The sequence below is a fragment of the Herpailurus yagouaroundi genome, unplaced genomic scaffold, assembly GCF_014898765.1.
Source record: "Herpailurus yagouaroundi ecotype Mexico unplaced genomic scaffold, PumYag 182, whole genome shotgun sequence".
Taxonomy (NCBI): Eukaryota; Metazoa; Chordata; class Mammalia; order Carnivora; family Felidae; genus Herpailurus; species Herpailurus yagouaroundi.
In genome coordinates this window covers 48,849,573-48,861,924 of record NW_024412413.1, presented here as the reverse complement: position 1 = coordinate 48,861,924, position 12,352 = coordinate 48,849,573, and the positions used below count along the sequence as shown (strand labels likewise).

General features: G+C 37.6%; 1 protein-coding gene across 3 annotated transcripts in view; it reads left to right on the top strand.

Moving 5' to 3' along the window:
- The window catches only part of NUP107 (nucleoporin 107), a 43,051-nt gene that overhangs the window by 17,024 nt on the left and 13,675 nt on the right, over positions 1–12,352 (top strand). For all 3 annotated transcript variants that reach the window (XM_040491480.1, XM_040491481.1, XM_040491479.1), the window contains 7 exons: positions 896–974; positions 2,758–2,871; positions 7,372–7,462; positions 7,621–7,697; positions 9,666–9,725; positions 10,576–10,721; positions 10,845–10,893. In XM_040491480.1, coding sequence (XP_040347414.1) covers positions 896–974; positions 2,758–2,871; positions 7,372–7,462; positions 7,621–7,697; positions 9,666–9,725; positions 10,576–10,721; positions 10,845–10,893 — 616 coding nt within the window. The remainder of the gene's footprint in view (positions 1–895; positions 975–2,757; positions 2,872–7,371; positions 7,463–7,620; positions 7,698–9,665; positions 9,726–10,575; positions 10,722–10,844; positions 10,894–12,352) is intronic.

Below are 12,352 nucleotides of genomic sequence, written 5' to 3'. Positions count from 1 at the left end.
GACCCACACTTAGATGGTCAGTTAGTGTTCAATAAAGGCATCTAAGCAATCCAATGAGGGAATGAATGTCTTTTCAACAAACCTTGCAGAAAAATGAGATATCATGCAAAAAAACACCTCCCTCACACCATACCCAATATTTAATTCAAGATGGATCATAAAAGCTAAAACCACAGAGCTTTTAGAGGAAAACATAGGATATCTTTGTGACTTGTGGATAGGCAAGAGTAAGAAAGATCATAGGAAGCAATAATTGGGAAAGATTGATTCGATTTCATAAAAATGAAAAACTACTCATTAAAGACGTCATTAAGAAATGAGAGAGGACGAGCCACAGACTAGAAGAAAAGTGTAAGACTTGTAGCTGATAAAAGAACAACAACTCAATAATAAAAATATAATGTAGTAAAAGAAAAAAGGGCGGGGGACAAAGATTTGAACAGATAAGCTCACAAAAGCAGACAGATGAGTGGCCAATAAAGACATGAAAACATGTTTAGCATCATTAGTCATCTGAGCTAAAATGCCTCTTAAAAAATTTTTTTTTTAATATTTATTTATTTTGAGAGAGAGCGAGCAAGCAAGCATGAGTGGGGGAGGGGCAGAGAGAGAGAGAGGGAGACACAGCATCCGAAGCAGGCTCCAGGGTCTGAGCTATCAGCACAGAGCCTGACATGGGGCTTGAACCCACGAACCTCAAGATCGTGACCTGAGCCGTAGTCGGTCGCTTATCCGACTGAGCCACCCAGGTGCCCCTAAAATGCCTCTTTATATTTAGCATTTTTGCCTGATTTTCTGAGTTTGTACTCTCTTTTTCTACTTTGACTTGACTTTATTTCCTTAAGTAAACATATTAAAGTTACTCCTTTTAAAAATGTTATATTTTTTCTTGCAGGGAAAATACTCTGCATACCCTGAAGCAGCGGCAGCTGCCTTCTTATATAGGAAGTGTCCGTCCCCTTGTCACTGAATTGGTAAGTTTCTTTGAAATGAAAGTTGCCTTCAAGGTTTTGTGTTTGTTTTTATTTTTATTTTTATTTTTTTATTTATTTTTGTGTGTGTGTGTGTTTGTTTTTTAAAGGCTGAGAATTTTCTTCATAGGGATCCTTGTTTTGGTTTCCCAAAGATTTGTATATACTGTTTACCACTAACTACTTGGTTGCCTTTGAATTTGATGGAATGTATTTGAACATTTGAACCTATTGCCTATGAATTATAAATTGTAAAAGAAGGTAGAGAAAGTGATTTGCCAGCTTTAAAAACAAATTAATTTTGGTCTTACAGTAAGGTTTGACTCTTCAACTTTAAAGTGATGACTCATGAAGCCTCTTACATAATAAAAAGTGTCGGGGGGGGCGGGGGGGGAGGAGAGGGGAGCTTTGCATAAGCTTGAGGTTAGAAAGGCCATTCTAGGATATGAGTAATAGGAATAACAATAGATTTGAAAAGAACAGGAGTCTAATTCTTGTAGAAATAAAGAAAGAGAGCTTTGTGACAGGTGGAAACATGTGCACTAAATGTTTATAATGAAAAGCAGGAGAAGTAAGTAACAGATGGAAAAATTGATAGAATTCTTTGGGAGCAAAAGTGGTTTTGATGAAAATTGTTTGGAAGCTACTGGAAGAACTTGAAATAAATCATAGCTAAATCACCCTGTAGCAAACAACTAAAAATCATTTACTTTTAACATGTGGAAAGTGGTGATTTCCTTTTTGCCAGAAAGAGACCATGTTCCAAAACTGAATGATTGTATCGGTCCACAAAATACTTGTGAAAGTAGCCATTTCACCTATAATGTACTTTATTTTCTGAATTGATATATTACCATACATAAGAGTAGCATTTAAAATAAGAGTCGCATTAAAATAGTTTTTCAGTTAGGGGCACCTGGCTCGCTCAGCTGGTTAAGCATCCGACTCTTGGTTTTAGCTCAGGTCATGATCTCACAGTTCGTGGGGTTGAGCCCTGCGTCAGGCTCTGTGCTGACAGCAAGGTGCCTGCTTGGGATTCTCTCCCTCTCTCTTTGCCCCTCCCCTGTTCGTGCATACGCGTGCTCTCTTTCTCAAAATTAAACGTTTTCAAAAACTAAAATAGTTTTTCATTTAAAATTCATCATGAAGACCACATGTGATATTTGCTGCAAAAGTGAGGACAATATGTTATCCCAAATGTTTAAAGGCACATTTCTTTATCCATGAAAAATAATAGGTGGGAATAAACTGTTCTAGGTAGATTTATTTATTAGAAATCTGTTCTTGAAAAATTATTTTATTGGACATCAGTGTGTTTTATATGGCCTTAATCCCACTATGGCTCTCCTCTCATGTGAGAAGCACTTTCAAGTCATAGAATGTATTACTCTTCCTTCAGTGTTTCCTCTGTGGTCATTCTCCATCTAGACCTAATTCTGTTTAGGATTAACTTGGAGGTACAGTTGCTACAACAGGCTACAGCTCATGTTGTAGCATTTTTAAGAGTTGCCTGGTTTGGCTGGCATTGTTTCTGCCTTGTCTGACCGAAGTATGTACCTTGGTGGGCCAACAGTCTTTTTTGAATGGGCAGCAGACAGTTCTATGGCTCTCTGGAATGCTTGTGTGATACTTCACTCCCTTTGTTACTTAACTAAATTGTAAATAAACTTATTTCAGTATATAAACTCGAGAGTTTAATCATCTCTTGGGGATGTTTAAAATGTATGTGGGTACAAAGAATTTATTGTTATTTATTTATTTGTTTGTTTGTTTGTTTGTTTGATAGGACCCTGATGCTCCCATTAGACAGAAAATGCCCCTTGATGATCTGGATAGAGAAGATGAAGTCAGATTACTCAAATATCTTTTCACTCTAATCCGTGCTGGAATGACAGAAGAGGTAAGTCATATACACCCTGCTAGTTCAGTTTCAGAAGTCATAGACTCTTTCAGTTGGAAAGGACCTTTGTGACTACCTCGTATGTCTCCTCGATGCTGTAATCTCTGCCACATTATTTCTGTATCTACTTTGTGTTTGAACATTTCCAGTGATAAGAAACACATTACTTCAGAAAGCAGTGCATTGTAGTTTATGCACCTCTAATAGAAAATCTTTTGTAAGAAGTCAGACTTTGCCTTCCCAAATTGTACTGCATACCCTAGGCATATCCCCATTATTTTTAGTTCTGATTTTTAAGAGTTAAGAATGAGTCTGACCCTAATTGCTCTTCTAGGTGACACTGTTTACTTGTGAAAACTACAGTGGCCCTCAGACTTCTTCCTTTTAATTTCATGTTTTAAAATCTCTTTTGTTGGGAGGGTGCCCGGATGGCTTAGTCAGTTAAGCATCTAACTTTTGGTTTAGGCTCATGTCATGATCTTGTGGGTTTTTGAGTTCAGGCCCTATGTGCCGGGCTCTGCACTGGCAGCATGGAGCCTGCTTGGGATTCTCTCTCTGCCCCTCCCCACTCTTGGATTATCTCTGTTTCTCTCAAAATAAATAAACTTAAAAAAAAAAAAAAGATCTTTTGTGATAGTGAAGATCTTCTATAGAGAATGTTTAGTATCTAATTAGACAACATACTGGACGGCTTTGCTGACTCTTGAGGACATCCAATGCCTAGGAGCTCCAAGCTTATGGTAATAGGTTGTACCTATTTTGCAGTCTCTTTGGCAGTGTTCTTTAGAGAGACATATGTTCAAACTATTATAAGTTCTTGTAGTAATAAGTGGTAATAAGCATCATTCCTTTTTTTTTTTTAATTTTTTTTAACGTTTATTTATTTTTGAGACAGAGAGAGACAGAGCATGAATGGGAGAGGGGCAGAGAGAGAGAGGGAGACACAGAATCGGAAACAGGCTCCAGGCTCTGAGCCATCAGCCCAGAGCCCGACGCGGGGCTCGAACTCACGGACCGTAAGATCGTGACCTGAGCTGAAGTTGGACGCTTAACCGACTGAGCCACCCAGGCGCCCCTCTTTTTAATTTTTTAATGTTTATTTTTTAGAGAGAGAGAGACAGAGCATGAGTTGGGTAGGGAAGAAAGAGAGGGAGACACAGAATCTGAAGCAGCCTCCAGGCTCTGAACTGTTTGTACAGAGCCTGACGCAGGGCTTGAACCTGCGAATCGTGAGATGATGACCTGAGCCAGAGTCAGACACTTAAACGACTGAGCCACCCAGGTGCCCCTCTTTTTTTTTTCCCAATTAAGAAAAGAAGTGTTTATTACATACTAATTTATTCAGAAAATAGTTTAGTTCCAGCCACTCTGCCAGGTGGTACGGAAAATAACTAGGAATCATGGTGGCAAATAGGGATGTATTTTAAAAAACAGAAAACAAAAACATGATCACATTACTGAAGGTTTGAAAAACAAAAACTTTCAAGGTCCCACTGCCTTTACAAAACCATAGATAATGGGGTTTTTCTTCTTATTTTTTACTTCTAGCATTCTTTTTTTTCTTAGAGCTAGAAAGAGCTTCAGTATAGTCCATGTTTTCCAGTGGTCTCATTTACAAGCAAACAGTAATACAACACTGAAACTTGGAGAAGTTTGGTGACTTTCAGGGTCACAGAATCAGTGAAATAATCAAGGCTGGAATCCAAGGCTGTGCTCTCAGTTCAGTGCCTATTCTATTACAGTGTGGTCACTCTGGCTGTACCACTCACTGTCTGTGTGTCCATGAGTAAGCTAATCACCTTTGTGCCACGATTTTCTCATCCATTGAACAGGCACAGAATTAGCACCTCTCTTTGGGTTCATATGAGAATCAAATGAGATAATTGCTGTGAAGTATCTAGCACATTGTCTGGCTTACAGTAAATATTCAGTAAATGAGAACTTTCATTATTAACATTTTCATCTTACATATGATGAAAATTCTTTTTCTTTTTTCCTTTTTACCTTTTGACCCCCTTCATCCATTTCTCCCACTCCCAACCTCTGGCAACCACCAATCTGTTCTCTGTATTTATGATCATGTTTTGTTGTTTATTTTTTTAATTGCACGTATAATAAGAGAGGTCCTATGGTATTTGTCTTAGTCTGACTTCACTTAGCATAATGTCCTCTAGGTCCATCCATGTTGTTGCAAATGGCAAGATTTCATTCTTCTTTGAAAGATATTCCATTGTGTATGTGTACTGGTATATGTATATACACCACATCTTTTTATCCATTCATCTGTCAGTGAACGCTTATGTTGTTTCTATGTTTTGGCTACTGTAAATAATACTGCAGTGAACATGAAGGTGTATATATCTCTTCAAGTTAGTGTTTCTATTTTCTTTGGATAAATACTAGAAGTGGAATTGCTGGGTTGTAGGGTAGCTCTATTTTTAACTTTTTGAGGAACCTCCTCATTGGTTTTGGTGTTTTGTTTATTTTGTTTGTTTGTTTTTGAGAGAGAGAGGGAGCAAGTGAGCTAGGGGCAAAGAGAAAAGTGGGGCTCATCCCAAGCGGCGCTCATGTTATACCTGATGCGGGGCTCGTGCTCACTTGAAGCAGGACTCTAGTTCACCTGATACGGGACTTGAACTCATGAACCATGAGATCATGACCAGAGCTGAAGTCAGATGCTTAATGACTGAGTCACCCAGGGGCCCTCCTTATTGTCTTCCTCAGTGGCTGCACCAGTTTACGTTCCCACCAACAGTGCACAAGGGTTCCCTTTTCTTCACATCCTCACCAACACTTGTTATTTACTATCTTCTGACAAGACCTGTCTTTTATACCTCTTTTGAACATAATTGTAATCATAGTATACATTAAGGTTTTTTAATAACTTTATTTAGATACAATTCACCTACCGTACAATACATCCATTTAAAATATACAATTCAGGTGCGCCTGGGTGGGTCAGTCAATTAAGCATTCAACTCCGGGTCAAGTCATGATCTCGCGACTTGTGGGTTTGAGCCTCGCGTCGGGCTCTGTGCTGACAGCTCAGAGCCTGTAGCCTGCTTCGGATTCTGTGTCTCCCTCTGTCTCTCTGCCACTCCCCTGCTCACCCTCTGGCTGTTTCTTTGTCAAAAATAAAATAAACATTAAAAAATTTTTTTTAAATCTACAATTCAATAGTTGGGCATATTGCATTATTCATTTTTTTTCTCTGTGGTAAAACATAGATAACACCATTTGTCGTTTTAACCATTTTTAGTGTACATTTCAGTGCCATTAATTGCATTTCCAGTTTTGTGAAACCATTACCACTATTCCCAAAACCTTTTCATCACACCAGACAGAAACTCTGTAACATTGTGTAATAACTCCCCGTTTCTCCCTTCCCTCAGCCCTTGATAACCTCTGATCTACTTTCTGTCTCTGAATTTGCCTATTCGAGCTATTTCATGCAAGTGGAGTCATGCAATATTTGTTCTTTTGTATCTAATTTATTTTACTTAGAAAAATGTTTTCAAGATTCTATATTCAGTTTTTATCCTTCCTTTTTTAGGTAGCATATCAAAACATTTCCGCATGTTAAAACATAGCTTTCATTATGTTTAATGGCTATAAATCCAGAATGATGTTTTGGGGTATGATATTCTTTAGTTACATTAATCGGGTTCTCTAGGTTCAAGTGGTAGAAGCCCAACTCAAGTTACTTACATGGGGAAGAATTGATTGGCTTGTGGAACAGGGAAGTCTGTGGGGTCATAATCTGGTTTTAAGCAGGATCCAGGGATGGTATTGGGACACTGTCTCTTTCCCAGGCTCTTGGCCCTGTCCTCCTTTCTGTGGCTTCATTCTCAAGAAGCCGCTCCTTGTATCTCTGATGGCCCCCAGCAGCTCCAGACTTGCATCCTCCTGCCAGCTAGCAATTCCAGCAAAAGGAGTGTGTCCCTTTGCCAGTATTTCCAGCAAGAGTCCTAGGAGTGATTCTTGTTCGATCACATGCCTAATCTTAGCATTTGGAGGTGGGATCGTAGGATCTTGCCCAAACCATATGAAGTAAATGACGAAGAGATGGTTCCTAAAGAGGTAGTCTCTCTATCTCACTGATGTATCTTGCTGGTTACTCTAAGTTCATCTGATTCATCACAGTTCACACAAATATCAGTGGGCTGAATGAGCACTAGCACCCTGTCGTTATAGAGACTGACTGTTTTTATAATACTTGAAGTCAAGGGTCATCAACCTCTTTAGCCCCATTTGTCTCTAGCAGAATTAAATGCCTGTGAGCCCCATGGGAGCCTCCTCTGCAAGCCCAGAACCAAAGAGCAAAGGGTGGCAAAGTGAAATGCCATGACTAGTTGTTAGTTGTCTGCATCTCCCTTTGAAGTATCATGCTTTAAGTTACCTAATCCTGATATGTATTGCTTGTACTTTTCTGTAAGGCACAGTGCTTTTCCAGTATCACACTTGGTTATAGGACTGACTGCTCTTTTTCTGTTTCTAAAGGCACAACGACTCTGTAAACGTTGTGGTCAGGCATGGAGAGCTGCGACACTTGAAGGCTGGAAACTCTATCATGACCCTAATGTTAATGGAGGTATTTTAGTAGATTTTATTCTGAGAATTTAATCTCTGGGTATGTATTTAGCTCTAAATGCCAATCTTTGTGAAGCACAGCTTTCGTTTTTAGAAATTGTTGAAATAAGGAGTTCTATATTTTATACTATAAATTTTATTTCTTTTACTGTTTTCTAGGAACAGAATTAGAACCTGTGGAAGGGAATCCATATAGAGTGATTTGGAAAATAAGTTGTTGGAGGATGGCAGAAGATGTAAGATATTTACTGATACTCATTTTTACTCTAATTAATTGAAGGCCTGCTGAAGGTGCTTTGAAACATTCCGAGTAGTGTAAGACTAAAGTTTCTGTTTTCAAAAAACTTCTGATCAAATTGAAGAATAGGGATGGTCAGGCTTAACTACTAATCAAACACTGATAAAAGATGAAAATATGAAAGAGGTACCAAATGAGTTCAGAGAATAAACATTTGGGCTAACCTGGCTTCCCAGGAGAGAGAACTGAATTGCACTTTAAAAAATTACTAGGATTTTGAGTTGTTGGGTGTGAAAAAAAGAGGAAGGAATTCTAGGTAGGATGTATAGGGTGGACAACTCAAGGGAGGTAGGTCTACCAGGTTGGAACAGAAGGCTCACAAAAGAATTACAGTCAGTCCTATTATGATATCACGTGACTTGTGCATTCCTAAAAAATCACTACAGCATGCAAAATCATGCAAAAAATCCACAGGGCTTTTGGGGAAAATGGAGTTGAGAGCACAATACTAAAAAATTCTCAGTGATACATAAAAGGGTAAAAACTCAATAAAGCACTGTTAAACAGGAAATACACAAATGCTACAATAACTACAGCATTTTACCTTGAAAAAGCACTGAAGTTTACTTGTGGAATTGAGGGTCAGAGGGTTGCAGCTTGTGAGTTACTGTGAAGTATAGAAGGAGGTCAGCTGAAATCAATCAAACTGAAAATTGTCACACTCAATATGGATGGGTTTAGCTTATAACGCATGTAATGAAGTGAGGTAGTAAGTACATGTTTGAGGTATCTCAGTTTTGTGTAGTATTTCTAGGTGACATCATTCAATCAGGTGTAGTTTTCTGCATTCACCTAGTATTACTTTCGGATGAAATTGTATGTTATGGGAAATTTGCATCATGTTTAAATAGTTCCTTAATAGATCAGTTGCATTGGAACCAATTCACAGTTTCAAAACAAACATTGTAACAGGACTAATGGGAAAGGTGATTGAAAAGGGTAAATTAAGAACAGGCATTGGTGGTCCTCAAGTGTTGCTCTAAAGAATGAGTATATCACAGATAGCAGTGAACCATCAAAACCTCAAGGCACATGACAACAGTGTTTTCAGATTAGCATGACAGTGAAAAATAGGCTTAAAAATTGAATGGACTAGAGATGTCTGGCTGGCTCAGTCGGTGCAGCATGTGACTCTTCATCTTGGGTCATGGGTTTGAGCCCCCACGTTGAGTGTAGAGTTTAACAAAAAAAGTAAAAAAAAAAAAAAAAAAAAATTAAAAAAAATGGAATGGGCTAACGGCTGAGAAACTAGTTAGGAGCCTGTTAGAATTATTCAGACCCTAAGTAATAAGGGCCTGTCCTAGAATAATATTGATAATAGAAAGGAAGAGAGCAAGAATGGTCAAGAGGGTGATTGGAAACAAAGGCAGAGGACTCAGAAATATAGTGATAGTCTCTGAGGTCACTGGATAATAAGAAGACTGGAAATGCCATCAATAGAATGTGGTAGTGAAATGGGCTAATTTGCTGAATATAATTAATTCTCCTTAGGAATTAGATGCAACCTGGTGCGCGACAAGTTCCATCCAGGTGCCTTGCTTGATGTTCTCAGAGAAGGATCAGGTGGTGTTAGGTATTTAGAAACTTCTTAGGGGAAAATGCCTACACCGGTTCTGTCTGAAATAAAATTTGACAGTGTTACATAATCAAAGCATCCGCTACAGTTGGATCTGCTTTCATCCTGTATTTGAAATTTAGATGGTTGATTTTTCCTGAAGTTTTCAGCACTGACTGTATCATCGAATTAAAGGGTCCTTCCCCTTTTTTGCCTCACTAGATTTTTCACCAAAGTTTACAGCTGTCAAGTGAATAAGTTCAGTTTAGAAGACATTGTAAAATTTCAGATTATGAAAAAAATTGACAAGCTGAGGAAAACTGTAGTTCAAATTTATATTCTGTATTTCAGGAGCTTTTTAATAGATACGAGAGAGCAATTTATGCAGCTTTAAGTGGGAATCTCAAGCAGGTATGTAGTCTAATTCTTTTTTTCCTATGGAACAAAATCAGATATATAAAATATTCTAATCATATAGAATAAATTTTATAAGCTTTTTTGTTTTAATTTCTATCCAAGTTAGCATGTAGTACAATAATGATTTCAGGTGAATTTTATAAGTTTAAGTTACTTTGTAAGAAGTAGCAGCGATAGCGATAATTGTGAAATGGGATAGTGACTTGAGCTGCTTAATTTCATGTATCCTGTACACCAAGTGATGTTTTAATACATGGAATCAGATTTTAATTTCTGAGAATTGTAAATTTAGTTACAACACACTTTTTTTGCAATATACATTTATTGCTGACTTCTAGTGCCCATAGCTTTATACAGAAGTGTGCCCCTAAGGCACAGGAACTGTTTGGATTGTCTTACGTGTGTGGGCTTCTTGCAGACCCCGCCATCCCCTGCACTTTATAGTTATTTGAGGGATGTTATAATAATTAGTTGAAACACCATCTTACATCAACATGAAAAAATGATGCTATTGTGAATTCAGTAGGAAAAAGTCTCAGTACTTCAAACTTTTTAGGGGCGCCAGGCTGGCTCGGTCAGCAGAGCATGCGACTCTTGATCTCAGGGTTGTGAGTTTGAGCCCCACGTTGGATGTAGAACCTACTTTGAAAAAAAAAAGTTAATAGTTCGAGCTTTTTAGAAGATGGGGCGGGGGGCGTAAAGGATTATTTGGTATGGTATGTTATAAGCCACAGTGTTTTATGTTATTCTAATGATTTTATAGTCCATATCAATGGAAGTAACTGTTTTTCCCTTTTTTTTTCGTTGACTGTGTGTATGTTTCTGGTTTGGAATGGGGGAAAAGCTGCTTCCTGTCTGTGACACCTGGGAAGACACAGTGTGGGCCTACTTTCGGGTGATGGTGGACAGTTTGGTAGAACAGGAAATCCGGACATCAGTACTGACTCTGGATGAAACTGAAGAACTCCCTAGGGAATATTTGGAAGTAAAGTGAGTTTATTGGTTTGGTTTTTGTCCTGGTAATTTGTAATACGCTCTGTAAAGTTTTATTTTGTAGCCCTTGTTCATATTATTAATACTGTTTTATCCCTTTCTTGTACTTTCTTTTTAAAGTTGGACCTTAGAAAAGGTATTTGAAGAACTTCAGGCTACTGATAAAAAGGTAAATATTGGTAGGAACATTTTAGGATAATTGGAATAGGAAACACTGAATGTTATGTTGGTGTGCACTGCAGATGAAAGGCAAAAAAATTTATGAAACTGTTATATTCTCTTCTTTTCTTTACCTCTTATCCAAATGAGAGACATTCTTGAAAAGGAAGAGACTTAGTTGCATATTTAAATAATGTTTCATTTCTGTCTCTTTGGTTTAGGATTGGTTTTATCTAAAAATAAGAGTATGGAGGGGCTCCTGGGTGGCTCAGTTAGTTAAGCATCCAACTTCGGCTCAGGTCATGATCTGGCGGTTTGCGAGTTCGAGCCCCATGTTGGGCTCTATGCTGACAGCTCAGAGCCTGGAGCCTGCTTCAGATTCTGTGTCTCCCTGTCTGTCTCTACTCCTCCCCCACTCACACTCTATCTTTCTGTCTCAAAAATAAAAATAAGCATTAACAATAAGGGTATGCATGTAAACTAATTTATCCCTTTCTTTTTGAAAGTAAAAATATTAATGGGAAATTAACAAGACTTTTCCTAGATCTTAAAATAATCTAATATATTTAAGTAATATTCGCCTAACAAATTGTAAATAACTGAAGTATGTAACAAAATAATCCAAAAATATAAATAAGACCTATATAATAACTTCTTCCCAGCCCCTTTATGGTTATTCTCATTCCCCAGAGATGATAAATATATAGCTCTGTATTCTTCCGTATCCTTCTCCATACCATTACAAATATGTGTAAATAATGTATATAGTTCAAGATAGGATTTTGATTTTTGTTGTTGTTTGCATCATACTACGTACATTACAACTTGGGGGAGAGTTGTTTTGTCTTGTTTTTTCATTTAATGATACTTTATCCAAGTTAGTGGATATAGATTTAATGTAACCCAACTTACTCTTTTTAAGCATTCCTATTTTGATGGTATTTAGGTTGTTTCTTAGCACTGCAGTGAACATTCTTTCATTCTAAAGTTGCTTTTAAGCTTATATACATATATGCTTATCTACCAAGCCTGTTACAGGATAAGTGTCCTGAAAGCAGGGTTGCTGAGTTAAAGGGTAGATGTATAATTACCTGATTGTAGCACTTCATTCATATTCCTGTAAATAATTTATTAGTGTGGTCATTTCGCTGAATTCTCACCAGTCCCAAATGTCACACTTCCAATTGTTTTTGCTAATCCAACAGGTTAGGTGGGAAATAGGAGCTCACTATTCTACTCTTATTTCCCTTCCTGTTCGTAAGGCTGAGCAAGTTTTCCTATGTTTATTGACCATTTGTGAATTTCCTGTTCAAATCTTTTACCTGTTGTTCTGTTGAGTTTTATTTTTTCCTTATTACTTTACTTTGTATAGTAAAGAAATTAGTGTTTCTTCTGTCAAGTATTCATTACCAGTCTGTTATTTTGGAGATTCCAGCTAATGAAAAATAAAGGAATAAATATAAATATTA